The sequence below is a fragment of the Lepidothrix coronata genome, unplaced genomic scaffold (genome assembly GCF_001604755.1).
Source record: "Lepidothrix coronata isolate B3197 unplaced genomic scaffold, Lepidothrix_coronata-1.0 Scaffold85, whole genome shotgun sequence".
Lineage (NCBI taxonomy): Eukaryota > Metazoa > Chordata > Aves > Passeriformes > Pipridae > Lepidothrix > Lepidothrix coronata.
Genome location: NW_016690265.1, coordinates 3,533,664 through 3,560,600, shown reverse-complemented (window position 1 = coordinate 3,560,600; position 26,937 = coordinate 3,533,664). Strand labels below are relative to the sequence as shown.

General features: G+C 37.2%; 1 protein-coding gene across 5 annotated transcripts in view; it reads right to left on the bottom strand.

Annotated features, from left to right (window-relative positions):
* Positions 1 to 4,717: 4,717 nt before the first annotated feature.
* Positions 4,718 to 26,937, bottom strand: part of HTT (huntingtin) — an 80,341-nt gene continuing 58,121 nt past the window's right edge. For all 5 annotated transcript variants that reach the window (XM_017820721.1, XM_017820722.1, XM_017820724.1 and 2 more), the window contains 21 exons: positions 26,132 to 26,254; positions 25,104 to 25,317; positions 24,761 to 24,906; positions 24,135 to 24,312; positions 23,748 to 23,843; positions 22,699 to 22,886; positions 21,437 to 21,563; positions 19,957 to 20,057; positions 18,587 to 18,741; positions 18,072 to 18,211; positions 17,816 to 17,898; positions 17,407 to 17,537; positions 17,092 to 17,221; positions 16,163 to 16,318; positions 14,293 to 14,483; positions 13,630 to 13,744; positions 13,194 to 13,407; positions 12,951 to 13,056; positions 11,428 to 11,590; positions 10,645 to 10,805; positions 4,718 to 9,714 (listed from right to left, as the gene is read on the bottom strand). In XM_017820721.1, coding sequence (XP_017676210.1) covers positions 9,501 to 9,714; positions 10,645 to 10,805; positions 11,428 to 11,590; positions 12,951 to 13,056; positions 13,194 to 13,407; positions 13,630 to 13,744; positions 14,293 to 14,483; positions 16,163 to 16,318; positions 17,092 to 17,221; positions 17,407 to 17,537; positions 17,816 to 17,898; positions 18,072 to 18,211; positions 18,587 to 18,741; positions 19,957 to 20,057; positions 21,437 to 21,563; positions 22,699 to 22,886; positions 23,748 to 23,843; positions 24,135 to 24,312; positions 24,761 to 24,906; positions 25,104 to 25,317; positions 26,132 to 26,254 — 3,132 coding nt within the window. In that variant the 3' untranslated portion in view covers positions 4,718 to 9,500. The remainder of the gene's footprint in view (positions 9,715 to 10,644; positions 10,806 to 11,427; positions 11,591 to 12,950; positions 13,057 to 13,193; positions 13,408 to 13,629; positions 13,745 to 14,292; positions 14,484 to 16,162; positions 16,319 to 17,091; positions 17,222 to 17,406; positions 17,538 to 17,815; positions 17,899 to 18,071; positions 18,212 to 18,586; positions 18,742 to 19,956; positions 20,058 to 21,436; positions 21,564 to 22,698; positions 22,887 to 23,747; positions 23,844 to 24,134; positions 24,313 to 24,760; positions 24,907 to 25,103; positions 25,318 to 26,131; positions 26,255 to 26,937) is intronic.

Genomic DNA, 26,937 nt, shown 5'->3' with positions numbered 1-26,937 from the left:
AATCATACCACGGAAATAGGAAAGTATCCCTTACACAAAAAGCATTTTGGTCAGGAGCCATCTTCATTCTCTCAAAACCCTTTTCCTAATGATTTCCCTGACAGCAGGACTGCTAGGCATTACTCAACATCTAAAAATTTCGGAATAAGCTGTGCCATACCAAGTTTTTAGAACCAACCTCCAGTCGAGCTTTTTTCTTTTTTAAATCATTATGTCAAGAGGTCAGTTTACAAAACCAAAAAGAACTAGTGTCTGTTAAACCTTAATGTTGCATATGAAAACTGGTACATCACAACTGTATAACTTAAAAGTAACATCTTTTCAGAGAAGTAACTTTCTGCAATGTGATCAAGAAACCAAATAAGGCAAGAATATTACCTATGAAAATTCAAAACATCAGACTGTCACTAGAGAAAAATGCAGCAGTATGAGGAGGTGCAACTGGAACTAGAAAAAGCAGAAAAACTTTTAGGTTTTTTGATTGTCAGGAGAGGGAAAAAAAAAAGCACATTTGGTTTCTTCAACTAGATGAAAGGCACCAGTATATAAAGAAGAATAACAGTTCTGGCTGACTCTGGAGTAGTAATTTACAGGGAAAATTGTAGTTCAAAGAACAAATAAAGTATTTATTCTTTTTATAATCAAATATAAAGGAACACTCAAGTTAAAGTCTAATTATAAGGGTAAAAACACTACCAAGAAGCAGTTTCAAGTTCTGCAAGCTTCCCTCATCTTGCCATCACAGCTCACTAAAAATGTGTTTCCTTTCCTTGCTGCTGCTCTATAAACACCCATGGAGCAAAAGAAAGCACAAAAGCTGGAAGCAGCCTAAAAAAAATGCTCTTAAATCTTTAACAACAGGAGTCTTTTAACATTTTCAGGCATATTGTGGTGAAGTGGACACAACCATTGAAGGTGAAGAATGAGAAGACGATGTTTCCTGTCACTGCTTTGTCCCTGGGCTGTACCTTGCAGACACACCACATGAAGTCATTCCCCACCCTCTCTTCAGCTCTAGGCCCCTTTCTCAGGAACTGCCAACCAGGCTCTGTCCTGAAATGTCCTTAAAAGTGTCATAGGTGCCTCTCTGTCCTTGGGTGCACCACAGCTGTTCGGTCTCAAGGGCAAAGATAACATCCTCAAGGTCCACAAACTGCCTGGACCTTGATATCTGATGACGGTGGTACAGAGAAAAAGTGATGATATGCAACAGATGGCAATGAACCATCCAACTGCTTGTGGTGGGGAAAAGTTGGGGTTTTTTTTAAAACATGGATACTCTTCCCTTTCCATAACTGGCCATCAGCAGACAAAAGGTTCTTTACTCATATATGGTACACACCAGGCTGCTGCACAAATCCAATATTTCCTTCCTGCATCACATCCTGGATCTTTAGAGCAGAAAAGCACAAGAAAAAAAGCATATGTCAGACAACTCTCAGGACCTCTTTCTGGGTCCTGCTAAAATGTCAACTCCTTCCTTTTGAATGAATGGCCATCTTACAACAGCCTTTGAAACTCTCTTCAAAATATGTAATTTAGGGCTAAATTCTTGTTTATGCTACTCAGCTTCCAAAGTTATCCTGCCTACATGAGATTTTATAGCCAGTAAAACACATGACTGAGTACACATGAAACAATAAATTTCATCTCCTGTTTCGCATTTTTTTTCTTGTAATTAAGCTACACAGAACAATGCAGTTTGATCATTGTTAGTTTGGGACTGGCATTTATGTTTCATCTAGAGTTAATTCAGTCTAACTCAGAACAAAAGCAGCACAGACAAAGGAGAGCCAGATCTCACAAAGAAGTTAATAATTAATAACCACTTTGACGATATTTAACCCATCAGCAAAAATGCAAAAGAAGTTTAAGCACTGTAAGTTTTACTGCAACAAATTGAGTCCCTCATATTTTCACCAGTACAGATGGTACAGCAATCTTCTCAAGTGTAACACAGTAACTCAACAAGATTTCTTACAACACTCCATCATCACCAAATTCATCATTATTTTCAAAGGTATAATATGCAGTTTGGATTTTTATAGATCTAAGACAAATAGGTTTGCTTAATCCTGTCATCTGAGACAACTCGAATCAGACCAGGTTTGCTGTATCTTTCCCACACAGGGATACTCTCAAACCCCACAGCAGGCCTGTGGTAGAGTTGGAAAACTAACCTGTCAGCATAATACAAGTCTCTGCTTTACCATTGATAATGTAACGTGGTCCCAGATAATGTTTTCAGCACCAGTTCTGTTACTGTTAGTGCTGCCTGCATGTTTCCCATGAGCCAGATCATGTTCCTCACATTTTTTAGTATTATCAGATCACACTGCAATGGAAACAGGTATTATCCACACACTCACATTTAAGTTACTCTGCAGTATATAAACCTCTTGCTTCAGTGAGTGCAGACAGAACCACAGAAGCAGTAAAGCAGCAAAAGTACAGATCGAAATACCATTTGTGAAAGCATTTGATTTTGATACTGATGAACACCTCAACAATATTCTTAGATTGTTACAGTAAGTATTAAAAAACTGGAGATTTGTTCAGTCCCCTTCTTAAAATTCACTTCTTCAGGACCCCCAATTAATTCATAAACTCCAGGTACTTTGGATCACTCAGTCTTACCCTCTGTTACTTAGTCACATACCAACCAATTGATGACATACAACTTTTATTTTAAAGCAGTTGCCAGGTGAAATATTTACGCTAGGAGCCAGGGCAGAGGAAAGAAGGCAGGAGGAGAGGAATGAGCTTAAGCAACATTACCAGAAGATGTAAGGATCAGAAAGCTCGAAAGCACTTAAAAATACCTCCCAGCTCTGCAGTATCCAACGTTCATTTAAAAGTGTTAGTTTGAAGCAGTTCTGAAGGCAAAAAAAAAATGACTATGAACAAAGTATAATTAAAGGGTATCTGCCCAAACTTGCCTGAAACAAAAGTTAAACAATGAATTGTGTTATTTCCATAGATGTTAAATCAAATGCCAAAGATGGTATTTGAAACATTAACAAGACATATCAAGAAAAGTTAAGTTAGCAAAGCTTTACACTTGCATTTCCATCAAACCACACGACAGATGCTTCAATCCCATTTAACAGCAAGATAGGGATGAAAACAAGGGGAGAAAGAGGTAGAAAAGACTAAGATTCTCATTTGGAGATGTTATTTCAACACTGACTTGAAGTTTTACAATGCATGTAATTCCAGATGAGCTAGATTAGCAAAACCATTATATTTAAATGGTCTGCCTTAACCTGGCTCACAGCTCTGTAGGCAGCTGGTGCATGGTCAAACCCAGCCCTCGGGGACGCATTTTGCTTGGAGCCCAAACTGTGGCCTGGCTGAAAGAACTCCAAAAGGTAAATAATGAGATAAAACAATCAGGTTGCGCTTGGTCAAAATCGAGCCATGACATTTGCAGTTTGAAGGATATGAAACCAGCACCTGGGGCAAGGATTGCTCTGCCATACTTGGATGTACAAACCATGGGAAAGATCAGAAACAAAATTAAGACAGAATTACAGCTGCAATAGAAGAATAGGAGGTTTGGCTCAGAAGATACCATTCTATATATTGCATAAACTTTTTCATGTTCCTACTTCCAACTTCTTAACAAACCTACAAGTTACAAATCTTTTCATCTCTTCAAACAGTTATGCAAAACTTATGGTATAATTAGCTATAGTTTTACAAGCAATCAAAGCTTTTTGTCTTGTAACTGGGGTGGAGCCGTGCCAGTTCCCAAATGACGGCTACAATACTCTTACAGCTGCACTGACTAAAAAGAAGGGAAAAATCCCAACACCTATAGAGGACAGGAGAGGAAAGCAGAAAAGTTATAGTAAATTAAAAAGTTCTAGTCTACTAAGTGCAATGCTTCATCTCGCTGTGCCTGGCAATTCATTTTTAGGGATAATATTTCCAGAAATTAAATGGGTATTCTTCTCTGAGCGACAAAAAGATGAAGACTTTATTATTTAAACAAGTCTTCAACTCTGTAGACAAAGAAACTTACCCCAGCACAATTCTGTTCCTCAGTTCCACGGCTAAACTAAAAGGTGACAAGAGTGGCCGATCATTCGCTACCGACGCCGACAAGGAAAAACAAGATGTAAAAAAGTTATTTTGACTAAGGACAAAACCAGCACGTGCTTTCTACATTAAGCTACTACTTTAAACCAGAGTTTCCAGAGAACAGCCAAGTGCTGCAAAGTTAATCAAAACAAGATGTTTCTGAGCAGTTGAGTATTGCAAGAGATCCTCCAGTGTTCAGCAGCAAGACCACCCAGAAATTTCTTTTAAGATGCAGCCTAACAGCTGGGAAACCAAGCTTCGGCAAGTTAAACCACTTCTTCTCCTGTGTAACATTATCCCTCCCCAGGACTGCTGCAGATAAATACACTCTCATTCACAAATACAGCTGTACACTTAAATTTTGCCTTTTCTGATCTCATTTAGAATCTCAGAGAAGTTTTGGCAAGCATGACTATTAGATACAATTAAAAGCTCAACTGTGATAGTTCTTGGTTAATTGCAAAGAGCACTGTGATTGTGAAGTGTACCTACATTTGTAGAGAGTTCAAGTATTTTTGCATATCTTAATAAAGCTCCTTATTTGATAGTAGTTGAAAAGAAGAGATACTGGGGAAAAAACTCTAGCAAGAATGGATCAAGACCTTTTTATAAATAACCAGAGAAAAATCACTTACAGTAATAGTTATATTTTATTTTTTCTTTTAGTTTCAATGTGCAGTATTTTCAGCATTTTTTTTTTTAAACTTAAACATACATCTAAAATTATATGCTTTCCTTTTCCTTAGAGTACAATTTCTTTTCAGGTTGGGGCTCCAAGCTTTTGCTCATCATCGCCCTCAAACTAAACACCACCACAGGGTGCGTTACCTTATCCTTGTCAAGTTTATCCAACTTGCTGGTGTGTATACACGGACTGATGGGAATGATAAGCTCACACAAAATGCACATGACAAAAAGCAGCACATGCTTCACAAATGCTCTGCAGCATTTATACCCAGTTACTTGAATACAGCTAAAACTTGATATACAATAGAAGCTCTCCTGGGTATGACTGTGGGAGTCTCAAGATTTTTAATGAATATTTAGGTAGCATGCACAAAGAGTTCACCCAAAATCTTAGTATTAGGTAAAATTAACATAATGAATTACCCCAAAATTTTGCTACATTGCTTACTCTAGTTTTTACAGCAGCTTGTTTTCACTTTAGAATACTTAAACTACCTAAAAACTAGCAAAGTACTTTGCTCTCTTATAACTTTCATCAGCTGCATCCTTATAACCAAATTTGTTTTAAAAGAGCAAAGCCCCTACCATTGTCACTTTGTTGATTTCTACCTTTAGTAGAAAGTTTAGTTGGGATTGTACATGGAAAAATTCTGATCTATGCAATGAATGTACTCAATCAGTTCCCCATCTTCTCCCACCCTATCCCTTTCAACCACTGGGTAAGATCCCGAATGACTGAATTTAATTAAACTGCTTATTGCTATATTTATTGCTCATTATACCCTCAAATTTCTTTTATTTAGGAAGTATAAATGCTTAGCCCTGACAGCTCCACAAAATCTTAAGACAAACAAGGTCTGCTGCTCTTGGAGAACTGTCTTTGCAGTGTTTTTGACACAACCTCCTATATAGTTAACAGCCACCAAAAAAGAAGAATGGATAGACAGAATGCTGTTAAGGCAAAGCTACTAAATATCAACAAATTACTTTTAACCCAAAAGGTTCCACTTGTTCCCCCCTTCGTTTGATCTGAACCTGTTCACTCATTACTCAGTGCTTTCGGAATGCTGCTGGTGGTTAAGAAACAAGCAATGTCTTGGTGCTGAGAAGGCATTCCTACCAAAGCAAAAGTAACACACAATCATTTAATAGATGCTTTAGGCAAGAACTGACATCTGAGTATACACTTTAGAAAAGATTTAAAGAAACTCACATTCAATTTCAACTGGAAAAGAACATAAATAGTAAAGAAAACTTTGAATTCTGCAAATAAAACTGGTTTACAATGGGTTGTAGTTTCCAACTCCTCACTCTTGCACTCAGTGCAAGGGAGGGGGCACGCTGAAATGAAACACAAATCAAACTTTATTTAATGGGCCAGTGGGTAGCTGGCCCAAAAACTATAACAAGTTGGCTGGCATATGGTGTTCTTAGAGGAGGGCCACGTTATAGATTTAGTAAAGTAAGTTCTTTGACAACTGAATTGTAAATGAAGTTTTAAACATTAATCGGTCTCAAGTATGCTCCCTGTCCTGCCATACCTCTCATCTTGTAAGGCTGCAAAAAAGCCAGTTTCACTGCAAAGCACATTAAAGATGCTGTTTGCTTTGTTTAGCCAGAATACCAAATGTATGTCTTAAGCCCAAACACACTTCTACCCTGCTATCAATGAAAAAATGAACAGCCTGATTTTTCAGAATTAGCTTTCTGTCTACAGCAAGTTAAAAACATTCTGTGAAATAAAATCTCACATTAAGTCAATCTCAAGGGACAAGCAATATATTTATTTCCTTTAAACCCAACATCGTTATCTCTATGTGGCCACTGTTGTGCTGCTACTGCCCCTGTCACACACCTCTTGTCACTAAAAGCAGAAAGGAGTGATTTTGAATATGATTTCACTCCAAAAGAAATGAGGGTGCAGCAAGCACGTCTGGGAAGTGGACAGGGAAGTGTGCTGCAGTGAAATGTTAGAACTGAAGCACTACCAGAGCGTGTTTGCACACTAGGAAGACCCTTAAGCTACATTCCCTTCAGGTCACAGAGAATTTCCTATGAGGAGGTGCCCCTCTTTAGACACTTAGGACACGTTACAGGAGGTGTATATACTAAGACAAATCTCCAAGAGAGGTTAAAACAGATGAAGTCATTACTACCAATGAATCTGTGTGAGGTTAGAACTGACTGCATCAGCTCTAGAGCTTGTCTTGAAACAGGTAATGCAAATATTTGCTCTAAGGCTGGCAATGGGCATTTGAGGAAAGGGAGCCTGCCACAACTAATGTTTTTCATCCAGCCATGCTGACTTCAATGTATTTCTTCAGTGGTTGGAAAGATTCTATGGCAAGTCCCAAACTGGTTTGGAAAGTTTCATAAAGGGTCTAGCTCCCTGATCCCAAGGTAAAGTAACCAGCTAGTCTGTGTTAATCATGAGGAGCTTAAAATTATGAAAAATTTAACAGTTTTGTAACACAACATATACTGTTATACGGTGAGAATATGACTAACTTGATGCTTAAAAAATATATTAAAATCTATTTTAAATTTTGGAAAATAGCTTACAAAAATATCTTCACTTAAACTATATATCATACAAAAACTGACTGGTGTGTGGGTTTACAGTACAAAACGATTACTGATGGTTACAAAAGGGAAGTGTGATCTATACTACCCCTTAATGAAAACACAGGGCATTATAATCTCACTGCCTGGCATTAGACTTTTATCAGAATTAAGATAATTTCCAATATAACTCAAAAACTTTCAAACAGTATCTATTTTATTAAACCTTTTTCTGAAATCCTGTTCAGTTTCTTTAAAAATCACCACAGTGCTGTGGCCCAAGAAAGAAGAGTAACCCAACTAAGGGTGGAAATAATTGCTCTAGATAGTAAGATCTGTAGAGAGCTAAATACAGCAACATCTACAGTTGTTTCTACTGCCCACACTATCAATTTCCTCTACCAGTTTCTAAAAGGAAGTGACACCAGCGGACAATTCCTTTGTAATCAATTTATGGGCAGAAGCAACAATTTTTGGTCTAGATTGGAATTAGTTTAAATACATGGGTTTAATAAATACAAATATACACATCTGTATACATTAAATGTTGTCACATGTGTATAATTTCAACATATACATTATATACAGAAATACATACAGTACATGCTCCTCCTGACAACACTATCTCATTTTTCCAAGTGTCACCAAAAGGTGTGATAAGGAAATGAAGAGAGATTACATGTAGGATCTGACCGAGAACCAAGGTATCATTTCTCTATAATGAAAGAATGACAACAAATACAACTAAAGACAAATGCTGTGCTAGATTTCCTCATGTAAAGCTTAGGAATCAATGGCATTCCCTGGGTGGTGAGTAAAACCTAAATCTGGCCCTGTGTAGTGTCCTGAAATTCATGGATATTTGTACTGTTTGTGTCTAAAGCATTATGTATACAACAGGTAATAAAAGAGGTTGTGTAATTTAATACTTTAGCCAGTCCCCAAGTAGACCACAGCAGCCTTCTGATTCTTAACTGCCACCAAAAATTTGTTTACATGAGAGTGGTTTGAATCCAGGTGACTCCATGGTCTCAGTTAGGAAAGGTCAAACAGTTGTTGACTACTGGGGAGCTTGCACCATTTTGTCTCTTAAAATGCTGTGCAGCAAATAAGAGCAGTTTCTTAAGTATCTAAAGTTTGATCCAGAGTAACTAGTCCTCTTTTTTACCATTATGTCTCAAAATAAAAGAATTCAAAAGAAGCTATAGTAAAATGGATCACAAGAATGCCTCCTTAGTACAGTTTCTCAAGACAAATTAATCAACATATTCCAGTTTTAAAGCACTTTGAGAAAAAGTGAGATGCAAAACACGATGTAATCTGTACATTAAGATGGATTTCCAAAAGGAACATGAATTCAAGCAAAGGGAAAAAAAATGAGGACAATACAGATGTCAAGACATTCAGCAGCATGGCTTCTGTTCATCTCCAATTACAGCACAGCTCATGCACGACACATCTTACAATTTTACATACTGTACATAATATAGAAATATTTAAGTTAAAATTTCTTTCACTGATATACCGTACTCAAATTTTAAATCCTGAGAAGAAAAAAGAAAAATGTGTGGTTACGTATGTGCACTATATCTCCGATATCACCAACACATACACCACTGGATATCAGAAAGTCCAGAGAGAGAAATCACATGCTGGAGGTGCAAATCATAAAAGCCATTTTCTCTTTTCTTTGTTTGGGAGAGACATTAGGAAACAATTTCTATTCTGTACTACACAACAGTATATCCAGGGACATAAAACTATGAAGTTGGCTAATGACTGCAGCAGTAACAGTCTGTCAGTGTCTTACCGGCTGCACCACAGTGGCTTCAGCTGAACACTGGAAGAAGAGGAATACCAGTTACCTTGCATGTGGTACTTGCTCGTATTTACAGCTACTATGTGTGTCTTAGGTTAGTCCCACACACCACTTGAAAAACACTGACATACTTCTTTCCACTCACAGGTGCCTGGTGTCAACGAGAACTACACTAGACTTCTCAGGTGATTTCCAGTGCTGCAGAGCACTTGTCCGTGCGTGCTGGAGGTAAAACTGACAGGTCCATATTTATCACAAATGCAACCCCAGATATTTTCTTGATCTTGCATTCCCCATAATTCATATTCCAACACTAGTCATGCAGTTCCACTACACATCAGGGTGCTCAACATGCTGTGACCTTGTGCACATTTTGCAAACAACTTAGTAGGCGATGATATGGGGTTCCTGGAGATGCCACCACCTCAAACACCGACTGAAAGGCCCTCCGATCTAATTCTTCATCTATCTGATGTCGGTAGAAGTCTATGGCCACCAAACAGAAGATGTTAACATCCACTTGCTCTGATTTTCCCATTCTGCTGATAATATGTGGAAGACTGAAATATAAGTTAAGGTCATAATATGACAGAGGTTGCTCATCTTTTGGTGTAGCAGTTTTAAACACTGTTCTGCAATAGCATGGTTTATTTTTGAGTTCACCAACAATGTTCAAGTGCAAAATAACTGTCATCTAGCAATTCAATTGCTACTACATAAATCTAATTCCTTCATTAACATCGTGCGATTTCTAATCTCCAGAAATTCATTTCAATCTAGCAGTAGTTTTCTTCATCCAATGGAGCAAACAATGCAATCAGCCACTGCTGAGAGCCAAAGAGCACTGCTGAGATTGAGAGTCATTAGGAAGTTTCAAACATGACAAATGGCCACTTTTTCATCTGGTCACGGAACACAACAGTTATTTTTCTGTTTGTTTGAGAGGGTTGTTTGTTTTTAAATAAACCCAGCACTAATACCCCCTATGTATGCCTTTTGGCTGTTCCAATTTATTTTGGCCAATGCTTACTCTTACTGCAGTGCACAGCCAGGGGGACACTTGCAAAATACGGTTTGTATATAGAGGATAATATTCTTGAGTTTGAGTTTGCTGACTTTTTTCCTTTTTTTAAAATACGTTTTATCTTGCAGAATGAATATAAAGCAAAGCTTTTAAAGGTCACAGCAGTGCTATCTTGGTGAAGTTTTTAAAAAGTCCTTCAAAGTAAGGACTTTCCCAATCATCTTGCATAGTTACAAGGAACAGATCTTAAAGCAGCAGCTTTAGATAACTTTGTTCTTCTAATCTCTTTGGAAGTTCTTTTTTTCCCTTCATACCTGAGGTACAACAGCACAAAGCAATATACACCACTACTAACTGCAGTAAAACTGCCTTTTTTGTGTACTCTTATCTTTCAAGGCTATCAATGTGCTTTACAGAATCACTATAATTACCTAGAAATGGCACACTTTCAGTCTTTTTAGGATACATTGCTGAAATCCATTGACTGGTGGAAGCACTGACAAAAAAACAGGAAAGACTCCACATTGCCATTGCCACGGGTGTTCTTTGAGTGAAGTTAGAGAGAGAGAGCATCACCCAGTCACGGACCATTGAGGACTGCCCAGTGCTATGTAGTGTCTGGAATACCTGCAAAATATTGTATGCAAGAATAAAGTCATGGGAAAAAGTTTAGTTTTCCTTTTAAAGGTTCTCTCCAGCTATAAAGCTCTGAGGTTCACAAACCAGATTCTTGGAGACAACTCTGAGTTTGAAGAATTTGTGAACTCATGACACATGTGCCAAACTGAAGTAATCATAGAGAAGTGCAAGACTTGTCTGGTGCCTGTTTTTACAGATCAAATGTGGTGAACACATGCACTCTCCAGTGATGCATGAGTCCAGTAAGTGCTGAAAAGCAAAACACACAGAAGCCCAACTGAGCCCACAGGGGTTTCACTGTTGGGTTCACAAGGTCAGATGACCTGGGATGGCTCCCTGAGATCGACAGTCTGATCAGAAATACTAATTTTCTCTTTATTTTCTCATTATCACTGATTGAACTGTATTGCTATGGGCTTTGGCTTCCAGGTGACATGGGGATTCTAGCCCTCCATGCTGTCTGGAAGACAAACCTCACAGACATACAGCTCAATCACTGCAACTGGTTTGTTAGATTTAATTAACAAAATTGGTATTTGCCCTTTAGACTGAACTGTTATTTGAAATCTTCTGAAACATTTAAGAAGAAAAATATATGTATCAATACTACCTTATAAACTACTGTTGCCATGAATTGTGGATATGGCTGTTGATTGGACAGAAATTCTCCAATAACTTTATTCATTACATCTTGTGGGGGAAAAAAATCATCAAGGAACTGTGGAAGGATCCGAGCCACTACTCTAGCTTCAAAAGGAAATCCCTTCCTGATCCTGAAAAATAATAAAAAAGAAAATATTTTATGATTGAATTCCAGTACGTATCTTGTTCCATTCCAGTTTAATTGGCAACAGAAAGAACATTTTACTTTCATCTGTACATAGGCAAGTTCTCAACACTGATGGATCCAAATCTTCATGTAATCTTAGTAACAGACTACTCAAAGAGGTCTATCAAAGCTATCAGAAGTTGTTACAGGTATGTCCATCCCCCTACACTCCTCACTTTTTTTTTTAAATAGTCACATTTTTTGAAGGTCTGGAATTGCATGAGCGATGAGACTTAGCAATAGGAATGCTGAAAAATCCAAACAAGAACAAAAAAAGGACAGGGAGATCACTACTCCTAGGTATCACAGAAAAGACCATTTATAAGGAGAATACTAATTTCCACTCATAACATCTTTGCATTTTTTATTCAAGGTCAGAATGACCAATACACCAAACAAGAAAAACAAGTTGTGCTGCTCTGTAAAGAGGGGAGAAGATATTCCAACTTACAGCCAATTTTGCTTAAATAACACTGATTGGAAAGTCTTTCTAATAAAGGCTGCATCTGTTGATATGTCAAGATTAAGTTACCATCATGTGATTCTTCCCTGCCAAAGTTAGTTTCTGCTTGTAGTATTCACATTTGTTTTGCTGCCTCTTCAGAGTAATATTTTCAAAGGCACTCAAGCACTGCTCTAGTTCTGTTCTCACTGAGTGCAGAAGTGAAACCCTCATCCAGTTTTTATGGAAAAACCACTGAACACTTGAAAAAATGTAAACCATTACCCACAAACTACTACACAAAATCTAACATGCTATACTCACTTAAGACAGCTTGAGATTGTCAGATCAAAACAGGGGTTTTGAAATGTTTCCTTTAATGAGTTCCATGTGAATACAGAAGTTTTACTGTACCCTTCCACTGCAATTACTTAACAGCCTTGGAAAGAGCAACCCCTGGGTGGGGGAAGGGGAAAAAAGTTTTAAACTCTTAGGGTGGTTTGAAAGATTATTTCCTGTAAACTGGATTTATATCCTTGATTATGTAGAAGACATCCTGAAAAGCTCTTAAGAGTTTGACCTGAAGGGAGCTGAAAATACATTTATGAAGTATTATGGTTTGTTCAACACACAGTATCAGTTAGGACATGTCTGTTTTTCATTTACATTCCTGTACATTTGTGCTGCCTTCAGCAATTCCATCAGTGTTACTGTGTATACTAGGAGGGTAACTGTTAAGCAATAGTAAGTAGAGAAACATCATTAATTAAATATGAGAACTGTCAAACAGAGAAGTGACCACACAGTGATGAACACAATCATTTCCCTCCCAGTGCCCCACTTACATGTTTTATCCTCTTACCTATCAAAAAGGACAGACACTCGTTCCATAGCTACGATCACAGATTCACTGTCAGGAGCACCAGGATTTGCATCTGTGATACGACTGGGGCTGATTTTTTCCTTTCCTAAAACAAAACAATTTGTTACAAGTTCACCGTGAATGTTAAAATAAGACCCTTTTTACTCCTGGTAACAACAATAAATTAAAAAAAAATTATCACTGTTAGTAAGGCAGTCTCTCAGCACATGAAAAAGTGAATACCTGTGTACATGCAAGTCAACATTAATCCAAGGGCTGCCATTGCTCTGTGGGGGCTCTGCACATTCACTCTGTCAACGCTCAGTTTAACCAGTGATTCACTATCCAGCCTAGAAAGTTGCTCTGAAAGGAGGAGTCGTTCTAATCCTCTCAGGACACAATGATAAATAATGGATGGTGTTGATTCATCACTTCCAGACACCATGACTCCACACATCTGAAATAAAGCAAAAAGACAACTGCCTGGTTTTGAGGTGTATTTAGGTCATCTTCTAGCACCATACCACTGGAACTAGTATGGCTGGCATCAGGTATTAAGAAGAACTGATGAAGGTAAGCCCAAAAGCATACCTACACCACAGTAATCAAGTGTTAAAAGACTGCTAATTGGTGATCCCAGGTTACATGAAGACTTGTAACTGGAGGCATCACAACATACCTGGATAATTCCTGCAGAGAATTCAGGCCCTACATCAAGTGGGTAATTCTCAATCAAATAGAAAGCAGCTGCACACATTACCAAGATGTGCTGTTGGTTATGGATATTCACACAACTGTAAATAAGCAAAAACACCAGTGGTCAAATCAAAGTCGCCTAGGTCACAAACAGAGACACTATAAACAATTCCTAGAAACACAGTATTTTTGCACATTAAATTGATGCCGTTTTTAAAATCCCAAAAAGTATCGCCAAGATGCCATAAGAGAACACAGCTTATCATGAAAATCCAGGGCAATGCAAGAAATTGTCAGGCCACATAATCAGAAGTTATCATTGCCTGACCTGTTTAGGAGAAATAAACTTCATTACTGATCCTGCAAGTCTTACTCCATGAGTGTGCCTTTTGACAGAAAAATGAGGTTTAAGGAACACAATTTACCAAAGAGACAAAAGCCTGAACTATGTTTTCTCACCCTCAAGTATCATTTTGCTCTGTAAATTAAATGCAAAATTGGATTATATTTTCAAAGAAAATACCAAAACCTGCTTGATACAATGGCCTGCTCTAAAATGTACTGACAACTGCAAACAGAGAGCCCCTTTCTTCACACAAACATGCAACAGTTTGGAGCCAGGGGGGAAAGAGGGAAAGAGTCTTACTGTGCTACTCCTCTCAAATTGGAGAGCAGATACTCGCTGATAATTGGAATGAGTTGCTTTGCTGTCTCATCAAGCAAGTCACACTCAAGGATATAAAGAATTCCATGCAGAGCTCCAATCCGACTTGGCATATGGGTGCTTCTTAGGGTTGATTCCAGCAGTCGACTTACTGGTTCAGCCACAGCTTTATCCTAATACATCCAACAAGAGTATTCATTAGAAGTCAACACTGGTTCAAAATACTGGCAAGTCCTGTCATTTGGCAATACTTGGAACAAATTAAAAGAGCAAAAAATAGGGCATGAACCAGAGCCTGGCCTAAAACTACTTTGAATCAAATGTCACAAGACTAATGCAATCAGATAAGAGATGATTTGCAGATTAGCTAGTAAATTGATGTTACTTTGTGAGTTGTTTCTTGAATACTTCCAGGGATGGTGACTCCACCGCTTGCATTCCAATGCTTGACAACCCTTTCAGTGAAGAAATTCTTCCTAACAGCCAAAGCCCAATCTAAACCTCTCCTAGCACAACTTGAGGCCAATTCCTCTTGTCCTGTCACTAGCAGTCTGGGCAAAGAGGCCGACCCTCAACCTTGCTATAACCTTTTGGGAAGTTGTAGAGAGCAGTAAGGTCTCCCCTGAGCCTCCTCAGGCTCCATCTTTAGGGACATTGTTTAGTGATGGACTTGGCAGTGTTAGGAGTTAGACTCAATGATCTTAAGTGTCTTTTCCAACCTAAATGATTTTACAATTCTATGTTTAGTATTCAAACGCCAAGCTGGTATCAGATACTTCACTCCCTGTTATTAAATTACAACAACTTACTGGCATATGCAAAATCTATTCTAAACTGTTAGTTTTGAAAAGTCTTTTTCTTACAATCTAAGTATTTAGTAGAAATTCTTTGCTTCACCTTGTCCCTGTATTCATGAATTATCTAAGATACAGGACACTTTTACAGTGTGTGCTCTCTTGCTGCTCTTTTTAAGTGGATTTTCTACATAACTGAGCACAGGACAAGTAACTCCTGATGGAATTAACTGGGTTTTTTTTACTCCTACTAAGCTGTTCTATTCAGCTGTTTGCTTGTAAGAAGGTGCTATTAGTTCACTGAGTGGGAAATTACAGCCTAGTCAGAATAAGTCGATCTGTAAAACTTTCTGCATGTTTGCCATCACTTTCACAGCCTTCCCTTGAGCAGTCACTGCTACAATAGCTACAGGAAGCCCTATTCCAAAAGTCTTTCAAAACTTCTCTTATCACTATTACCAAGATAGCTTTGTATTAGTCTCAGAGTTTCTAAAATGCTAACTTCTTCCAAAAGAATTTGTAATTATTTCTCCTAAATAATTCCACTCTGAAATGTCCATTGGAAAATACCTCTGGTCTACACATTTGAAAACAGAATGAAGCAATGTAGGGAAGAGTGAGGGAAAGAAAAGGGATATCTGACTATCTGGCTACATATTCACTAAATGCAGTGTCCCAGCCTCTCATGAGATTACAGCCATTCATCTGCAATACAAATCTAGCAAAAGCTGTTCCACAAGTCCTCAATTCTGGCCTGAAATGTGACAAATGAGGAGTCCAGGGCAAAGGCAACACTGAACTAAGTGAGACAAACCAAAAAGCACATTAAATTATGCTCAAACCTCAAAAAAATCTCAAGCCAAACCCCCTTTCTGTTTGCAATCTCTGAAAGCCCAGAATAATTATCCTATTATCTCTTACAGCCATGCAGATCAGCTAAGGGGTATTCTTACAGACGAACCACTCTTACCAAGTACACCAGTCTTTGCAGCAGAAGCTAAGGATGAATTACTCAGACACTCAGGAATTTGCAATAAACTTTCATGAGAATTTCTTACCATTCCCAGAACAGCAGCAGCTTTACAGGTAGCTGGTATCAAATACTGTACAAGAATCTCATCTTCTGATGGATGCACCTTTCTCAACTCTGTCAATGTTGTATACATCATCTCAAACTGATTCCTTTCTGTAAACAAGTCTGATACTGCCAGAAGCTGTACAGAAATTAAAACGGAAAATAAAAAAGCTCATTAGCAGACAGCCAAAAATTGACTCTCCCTTCTGTTATAATTGCAAGCAAAAGATTCCTCCATTTATCTATTAAATGTGTAAATATTTATCTAAGTGTCTGAAATAACTATCAACTGTTGTTGTCCAGAATTAATTCCACCATTCATTTTGGACAACAATTACCTTCAAATTGTCCCTTTTTTCCAAAAGGTTTACAAAATCAAATCTGCTAAGTAATTCTGACAAATAAACAAACATTGCCATTTACAATGTACTAAACCACTCCAAAACACTCAATACATACTTTTTTTGCAAGGATAGTTTCATTTTAAGTCTTTTATGATAGTGAATAATGGCTATCAAGACACATTTCACACCTGTGTTCTTTAGTTTTGCTTCTACACTTCAACAGTCAATTTAATTCTCTAATACACTATTGTTTCATCTTCATTTTCTTACAAAGGATTAGGATAACAAAATCTTGTTTTAGCAAGCAGTCAAGTAAAATATTGATTATCATTAAGTAATGATAAAGTATTTGTAATGTAGCAGTAGAACATGAAATGCAGGTGCTTATAGAGCTTAAATCAGTATAATGTTGTAGTTGCTCAAATTATATTTCTGTACAGCCCATACAACAGCACTGCAGGAAAATTCAGTGTGTTCCATACATTAAAAGATGCTGTATAAAAGCTGCTTAGCTCCTAATACTTGGTAACATATACTCAATTATGACTGAATAATAATTTGGACTTACTGATCGCACCACTTCACTGATCAAAATAACTGGTGTTCTCTTGCTAGGGTTTGATGGCAATATCCACTGACTGTACAGTTCAAGCAAGAACTGAGAGCAAGAATGTATATCTACACCAGCCCTGTGTTTCCTGCAAGGCACAATAAACAAGTGTTAAAATGGCTATTCTTAGGTCCTGCTAAAATACTTGATTTGAAATAATACAGTTATTTACCAGCACCCAATTTATAAAGCCAGCTTATTGAACTCAACACGAAGAGATAAAAGATTATTAATAAGTCAAAGGAAAGAAAAGACACGAAAAAAATAAGACACCTGGTGTTTATAGGAGAGGTTGGTGGAGAGGAAGGAGCAGGTACATCATTCTCATCTTCTTCGTCCTCACCCCACTCTTCTTCTCTCAGTGGAGTGATATTATTTCCCAACCATATGGAGTGTATAGAGACCTTGCAACATAAACAAGAGAAAAACAAATAACAAAGAAGCACATTTAACACCTCCACAGTCAGAGTAGAAAAATCTTAAAGCCTGATACATTTTTCCTTTAAATGACAGGCAACACACAGTATTCTGGCTGAGAAGAGGCACCCAGTTATGATCTACCTACCCTGCGTCACTCAGAGCTCTTAGTTTCTATTTGACATTAAAGAATCCCTCAAATAATTTTTCACAAACTGGAAGAAATATAATAAAATTCAAGTTCAAAGTTGAGCTTTTAACAAACCTGTCCCAGTTTATAATCCATATCTCCTATTTCTCGTTCAGTATTGATCTGCAGTAAGAGTTTTTCATGGCTGATAAGAGCACCTACAACAAAACACAAGATGAATTCTTTTAGAAGTGCATAACAAAGTAGATGTGAAAATGGCTTCATTTTCTACAAACTGGATTTCAAATAAATTTTCCTAAGAGTATCTTTTTCGCTTCTTATATGTAAAAGAAATGCACTCATCCCTTCCCCTCCCCACACAAGAACTTACCTGTAGTAGCAGGAGAAAGTGATGGAACAGGGTCCCAAGCTTGGTATAAGTGATGAGTAGCAATATTATCTCTCTTGGATACCATTGCTTGGATTTCCTGTTCGACAATTCCCCTGATAACACTTAGCTTCCTCCCAAACCTGAAAGGCCAATAGAAATCAATTTAAGCAGATTTTTCCTTTAACATTTTTGTGCAAGTCTGACTGGCTTACTCTGCAATGTTATGTGCCTGTGCTTTTTTCCATTATCAGGGATGCTAAAACTGAAAAGTGTTGAGAAATACATTCTGCACACTGTTTGCTAGATTTTAATAAGAAATTATCTTTTTCAGATGGTCTTTTAACTCAGCAGGTTCCTGATGCTCAGTCCATGTAACTTCTTTGTAAACAGATCCATCTATATATACCCTTGCTTAGAAAATAGAGTATACATATTTTTGCTGCAGCTTGACTAAGCAATTGTAATTATGTGTTAATCACAAATTGTATGCATTTGAAAACAAGTAAAAAACATACCTTGTGTCCAGAGCTTTTAAAGCTTTGTTGCGGGGCTGCTGTTCCAAACAACTGACTGCTGGATTGCCTGCAACAGGTATTGTCATTGCACTCAGCACCAGGGAGGTTATGGCTTGTACTGCAAGAACATTAATTTGGGTCCTCTCTGTATCTTCCTGTAAAATGAACTCACTGTGATTTGAATTGTACAAAAAACCACAAAACAACCAACCAAACAAAAATCCCCAAAGCCCTGAATATCAGTTTGTCACCTTTCACTAAATTACCATTAATCAGCCCGACATCTAGTCTTCTTCCCGTCCAGAAATCTATCTGACAGAAACAGTGCACACAAAGCACTGACTGCAGCATTAACACATCCTTCCATCTCATCAGCCACTCTGCATGCATTCTGTCTTATCCCAACAGCATTGAAACCTCAAGATGTCCATTTTGGAACTTTTCAAGTGTTTAGCTTCTTTCTTTGCAGCTACCCATTAGTTACTTGGTGAAACAAAGCATCAGACCACAAAAGAGACTGTAAAATGGTAACAAATGTTCAACTTAAAAACCCCTGCAACAACCTCCTTTCAGGTAGTTGTGGAGAGCATTAAGGTTCCCCTTCAGCCTCCTCCCAGCTAAACACTCCCAGCTCCCTCAGCCGCTCTTCATAAGACATGTGCTCTAGACCTTTCACCAGCTTTGTTGCCCTTCTTTGGACATGAATATTTTGGTATAGAAATTGGTATATAAATACATAAATACATATATTTTGGTACATAAATTGGACATGAATTTTGCTATAAATTCCTTAAGCTCTGATCCCTAAATGCCCTCCACTGAATTTTGAACGCTTTCCTGAGTTAGAAGCCCAAATATCTAATATACAGTCTACAACTGGGAGCGAGACACATCTCCAGGTCAGTTAATTTCTAGTCAAGAATCTTAGAAAAAAAATCTTACCAAAGAAACTCCCCTTGAAGTGTGATTATTAGATAGCACAGGTAATCGCAGTAATACATATTAGTTACAGTTAACTAGTATATTTCCTAAAGGCACAGTTCTCTCACATATTGTCTCTCTCAAAGTTTTTAGAGATCCTTTTGTGCCTAAAGCCAAACATCTAATCAAGTAAACTTTGAACTGTGTTGAATGATGTACTAATATAGAGTCAAAACAGCTTTTTTTCCAAACTCTTTACATGCTTGCAGAAGCTTTAAGCCATAAGATGGATGTGTCTGAACTCACAGGGAAATGAAGAGAAGGAAATACAAAACAGAAAAAATGTCTTAGTTTCAGTCACTTCTTTTCTGCTCTACAGTTTTATTAGTAGAAACACTGTTCTTAGTTTAAGTAAAATTTAATTTAAAAAACTCAGTGAATGACATTACCTCTTGCTGGTTCTCCTCTTGATCCATTACAATAGGCTGAGTTACGAGCACACCAAGCAAAGTAGCCCAAGTCTCTTCAAACTGAGTACGGCTGATCCATCCTATGGAAACACCCAGAGACAGCCATTTATGTCAGTACAAATGTAAGCATGAAACAGCATTAAAAAAATGGGACATCATTTCCATAGATTTAGTTTCATACCATTTCCTACTGGATTTGGCATTTTTGTAATGGGACAGGCTCCCCAGGGAAGTGGTCAAAGCACCAGGCCTGAGAGAGTTCAAGAAGCTTTTGGACAATGCTCTCAGGCACATGATGGGATTCCTGGGGATGGTCCTGTGCAGGGATAACAGTTGGACTCGATGATCCTTGTGGGTCTCTTCTAACTCAGCATATTCTGTGATTCTGTGTAATCACTAGAGCTGAGATTTAAACTGTTCTACTTTTGAAAGCGATGAAGTCCTTAGAAGGGAGTTCTGCACATTACGATTACTATTTAAAAGGTCCTGTTCAGTAATTGCTTATAGACATTTAAATATTACTTTGATTGTCCAATTGTCAAAGCAGTGAGATCTATCAGGTTTTCACAACACAAAAAATAATCCAGAAACTTGGCCAATTCTCACAGAAAATAAAGTCATGGAGAAACCCATAACAATCCAAGGAATCTTCATGCCCCAAAAGCAAAATGACCAAGATGCTTAGAAATAGTCCATTAAAATTAAAGCACTTTTTAAAGTTTTCCCAAGCCGATTTTTACCTATAAAAGACTGCAGAGGGTTCCTGAATAATACTTTGCAGTTTATAACAATGATATCTATACACAATCAAAAATGAGAATGGTATCTTAGACATTACAGTGATCAAAGTGCTACACCACAAATCAGTGAAATATTAACCCATAGACTGGGGGGAGGGATGAATAGATGGACCCAAAAACCACAAAGACTTTCTGTAAGCATATGGAAAATTTGATGCATAATCCTTGACAGTCCCATCTGTTGACAAAGACATGAACTTTTAAGCAATACCGCTCTCGTTCAGCAAATCTTAACATATCCAGAAGCTCTAAAGTGACATCATCTTATTTTAAATGTTGAGAGTTTGGCACTAAATTCTATTTATATACTAAATTCTATTTATATTAATAGAAAAAAGTGGGGGGAAGCAAAATATTCTCGAACATATGGACAAGTGTATGCTCCAGAAAACAAGTGGCCATTCTGCAAGAGCACCTTGAAATTATCTCCCGAAGTTGGACTCGTTTTTGGCTTTATTTCTGTAATTTATTCTCTGCATTGAACGAAATATAAGAATTACTGCAGCACAATTACTAAATTGCTCTGAAATGTAGTATCTGTCTCCCACATAAGCAACAAAAGTAAGCAAACAGTACTAGATACAGTTATTCAGTAACTTCACAACACAGGTAAATGCCCAATAAGAACCAAGTGTATTAATTTTTAATTTTGTACATACCAAGTGTATTAATGCGATAGATGAACTCCTTAAAGATTTCTTTTTCTTGAAGAAATTCTACTGGGATTTCAGGAAAAACTGTGCCAAAGTCACCTGCAGGCTTTGGTGACCAGCCTAATTTCCACACCTAAAGAAATATAATAAAAGTTTAATTATACAAACCAGATATAGTATTTACATGACAGCTCTAAATATATAAGTACCATTCAAAAGCAACAAGATATCAGTAAATAAAGTAATTCTCCAAATACAAAAATACTTTGAGAAAGTTTGAACATCTAATACAGCTTTTATGTATTTTACACTGCATTTTTAATTTTAGGGGGTTTTTCAGCATATTTGTCACAGTTAATTAACTACTCAGTCTTATCGTCTAAGCTGGGACATAAAATTAATAAGTTCCTGTCACATATTTCAGTTTAGAATTTAGATGCCAGGTGACTCTTAGATTGTGCAGATATGCTGAAAGGGAATTCAGGGAAAATAATACTGACACCTGAGAAAGCACAGAGTGCCCTCCAGAGTGGGCAAAAAATTCTCAGTCAAGAAAAATATCTTTTGACATCTCTTCAAAAACAGAGAAAGGCCTGAGAAATGGCCTTGCACATATCAGGAAACTCCCTTTTGCTCTACCTAATATGCATGTTTCCAGTAATGGTTTTGAAGATTACTAAAACAAAGTCATTTCACAGTAGTAACAATACATGGAGGTATTCACAAGATGTTCTCAAATCCACGTTACGTAAGCCAAAAGACCCAAGATGACTTAGGAAAGAATGGTAATACCAATCCAAAAGTATTTGCATGCAATACAAGGTATAGTACCACACACAAATACCTGAATCAGTTCAGACACCTCAGCACCATTCCATCATTGTGGTGCTTAGCAAGACAGAAAATGTTGTGTGTTAAAAAAGGTATTAGTGTAGATTTTGCACTTCTTCCAGGTTAAGCAATACCACCAAGCAGTATGAAATATAAGCCCTAACAAAGCATCCAGTTCTTGCTCTACCAGCTAGATAATTTTTCACCTAAGGAGCATCTACACTCCCTGCTAATCAAATCTGTGAATCTAATGTGAACTCTTATTTGATATCTTTACAACGTTGCAACTCAGTGTTCAAAAAGGCAAACTGGTTGATCAAACTAACTTAAGTTGAAGTCCTACTGATGCAGAACTTGAGATGCAGCACCCATGTTTGGTTTTCAAAAAGGTTTTCAATAACTTTGAAAGTCCTGAAAACAAAGCATCATAAACATACCAAGGGAGGTACTCTTGTGTAACTGTTCACTAGAGGCAGCCTTGCTAAACTGATGATGATGTTCTTGAGGACAGGAGTAAGAAAGGCAGGGATACTGCTGTTTCTTTTGTGCCCCAGTGACAAGACAGTCTGCAAGCATTCCACCATCTCAGCTATCATTTCACATGCTGCAGTAATGTGCTTGGTTTCTTTGTAGGGAGAGAAAGAAATTCAGTTTATGAATCTATTCAAAAGACTTGATTTTTTTAAAAAGATAGAAAAACAAAAGAATTCTTAATAAAAGAGTATGCCAACTAAAAAGAACAAAACCACAACCATGACACATAAAAACAAACATTCTAGGACATTTCAGCTAGTTGATGAGTAGTCCTATAACCCTCCCTGCAATGGCCTCCATTGTTTGCCAGTCTCAGAGCTGGAGATCACCAGTACCTGAGATCTGTCAGCAGAGCAGCTCCCTTGCCAACTCCAGCAAGAATAGGCCACACTGAATAGAGTATTGATGTGAATTTAAAGTGACCAAACGAATCTGTTTTACGAGAAAACAGTCTCATAGCTGGCTCTATGCTAAACCTGAGCAGCAGATAATTTCTGTAGATGGAAGTGGTATCTTACTATACCAGCACAGTTGGATATGGAGGACACTGCTGTCCACAGGCAGAGTAGACCTGACCTGCACCTCAACATAGTTGCTCCCATGCTGTAACAAGGGCAGATAATTAATCTGCCATTCTTCAGAAGAAATATTAACAATTCTACCTCTCCCACACAAAATTTTAAAATCCCACAACACTTTAAATACCTCAGTCTGTAGTATGCTGCACAGCTAACAATCCCCCAAAGGAAACATCTGCATTAATGTTTACCTTCCAAGGAAAAGCAACTGTACCTGTCAAAAATACGTCAACCTACATTTAATAGACATTTACCAAATACAAATAAGGTCTCAGATGAACTCGCATTGTTAAAAATAATAGTAATGGAAAGGGTACCTTCAAATATTTCTTCAGTGAAAGTTTAAGGTAAAGTGGAATTCACCATTTACTTACTTGGTACATTTGAATCAACTTCACCATCACTTAAAGGTTTTGAAGTATTCTTCTTTCTTTCAGGACTAAGAAGTTGATTACCAGGTTCCACAGCAACTGCATTTGAGAAAAAACATTTGAAAGATACAGCTATTGCATATTTCATATTTAATTTTTCTAATCAACACCACATAGTAATCAAATGTTTAACATATCCAAGGCATCTGCCATGTTCAAAAGTAAACACAAAACTCTAAATGAGAAATTAAAGTAGTAAAAAATTAATTTGTCAAACAAATAATTAATAAGGACTCAAAGGAAATATTCCAGATCCTCACCCAGCATTTGATAGCAATGACTGACAATTTATTAACAAAATTTTCTCCTACCTGTTCAAACTGCACTCACCTGCTTCTATGATAAATCTAATGCAATTAATTAAGGAGCAAGCATATGTTGCATGAGCTGCAGAAGCCAGCAAATTCCAGAGACTAGGCTGCTGTAGTGTCAGACAGCAACAATCCAGACCAGCTTGAAGATCTACACTTAATGGAATCTGGTCATGCATTAAATGCCATGATAGTGCCTGTGTAAAAATAGAAGTTTCCCGTTAATAGCAAATTCTCACAACAGAACAACTTCTAACTGAAGGTAATTTTTTGTTAACTGAGCAAAATGTAAAGTTTTATTAGCAAATAGTATGGATTTTTTTTCCTGAGAGAAGATTACAAGATTATAAGAAAATTATGACCATTATATACTGTTTATTCAGTGTCCCAAATATCAGTGCAGAGCCCATTCTCCCAAATGCCAAGGTCATTCCATCAACCTCTCCTTGTAAAAAGCTGCTCTTGTCTCATAAGCCAAATGTGATTTACTAGCACAGATCAAAAACCAATGAAGAAATTTCTACACTACAATTAAGACAAAAAACCTGCCCACATCAAAAGTTACTCAGTGGTTATTAGTTTAAGACAAAGTTATTCCCTCTCCCGACATTTCATCACATCTTCAGTTATGCTGTAGTTTCTTACCTCTATTGACATCACTATGAATTTCAGGATATCATCCTCTTTGTCAGGAGGAACACGGAGACCAACTGGTAGTTTTGAGAGTAACAACAAATACTGAGCCAGTGCACGACAAAGTGTCATCATAGACTGATACATCACCTCATCTCCTATAAAATAAGACTGGATGAAATCTAGCAGTTTGATTTTTTTCCCTTCAATAAATGCTTTTCAGAATTATTTCATAAGCACTTTTATGCCAGATATCTTGATATTTTTAAATAGCAAGTTCATGTATTCACAACACATTGGTAAAGTATCTTTTCAGTGGAGAGAATAAACTTTAAAAGATCATTATTTCTATTACCAAAGATATCACTTAGTTTTTTCCAGTAGGCTGATGACTCAGGTGGCAACAGTGGTTGAAAAACCTGGTGGTTGGCAGGAAGGTTTTGTACAGCAGAAGACACGTGATCCAGAGTTACCCTCCGAGCTGTTTCAAAGAGGCTACTCTTCTGGTCCCTTGAGATTTCATTCATGCCAAGGCTTAAACAAGGTGCTAACAAGCTTAGGTTGAATTCCTGAAATCAAAGAGTAAATAAAAAGAAATTGCTGGCATACTAATATGGTGGTAAATTGACAGTTTAGCAATTAACTAACTTACTATTATGACCTCTGCTCTATTGTGGTGTAACAACACCACAGTTAAGCCCACATGGGTTCCACATTTAAATTCCAACCAGAACCATACTGGAAAAGAAAATTAATATGTTTATTCCAGATTTTCAGGACAATGTGTGAAAAAAGCCTAAGGACAGCATATACACAAAGAATCTTCAAGTAATAAGCTTTCAAACCAACAAGTCAAACATCTTTTTAAGAACAGTTTCCCTACTATTATTTCTGCATACCAGCAGCAAATGTAACATAGAGAATTTGAAAAAAATATGTTCTTAGAAAAAAAAGCAACAGATACAAGCTGTCCTTTATGCCAGATTCAGTATCTGTGGCCTGTTACTGGCACACTGCAAGTCATCTAGCACAGATTTTGAAAAGGTTACAGAAAAACAGATGGACTGTATGGCAAAACAAGAAGATTATGTAAAATGGTAACACAGGACTATTGTGGTTGCAATACGTAAAGGAACCTTTGCTTCCACTCTATACACCCAACCTGTACTACTAGAAAGATACTATTAGCAATATTGCTAGACACAGATATCTACTGTGTTACACAAATGTCTACTATTTTAGCTTCCAAAATTAATTACAAGTATTATATAAATTTGAAGTATTTACATTTAACAATGTGACCACTTAAGAATGTAATCTATTAATACTATCAATACGAACACTGGAACTAATTACATCCTCTTCATCTGACAAAGAAATTACCTTGCTGGTCATGAAGGAGTTCAGGTCAGGCTGAGGAATCCTATTTACCAGCTCTGCGCCTTCCAGCAGTGCTGAGTCAGATCTGATGCAACACTGTGACCTCACTAGTGACACATACCAGTCCTTTAATAATTAAAAAAGGAAATTTATTACATATTTGTTTTCAGAAAATAAGACAGTTCATGGGAGCAAGAGAACTGTTCATTGGCACTGAATGTCTGTTTAGGCTACAATAGGCTAAATTAATGTAAAAAAACCTCAATGAAAAAAGCAAAGCAAAACAAACAACTGTTGAATGGAAATGGAACATCTCAAACTAGACCAATAGGTGTTCACTGATGAGTTGTTTATTTCCATAAAGTACGGAAAGGAAATGAGGAAAAATGAATCTTTATATATAGTGCAGGTGTATGTATTAAGATCCTAAAGCTGAGGAGACTATCTAGAGAGAAGCATGGAATACTCAGTAGTCACACAAACATAACAGTAATGGCAAAAACCCAATACTATTACCAAAGAAGAAAAGTCTTCAGATTCAAATAAATCCACAGATGAAGATAACATCTATCTTTTAACAATCCCTGGAATAAATTAAGACCTTCATGCATGACTGCAAATTTACTCCATTACTAGTTTTCTTTATCATAACTGGACAACCTAAAATTGCTAATATTAATTAGAACACATCTAAGCCTGTCAGAGTTCAAGAAGCATCTGGACAATGCTCTTAGTCATATGATTTAGTTTTAGGTAGTCCTGGGAGAAGCAGGGAGTTGAACCCATTGATCCTCATGAGTCCCTTCCAA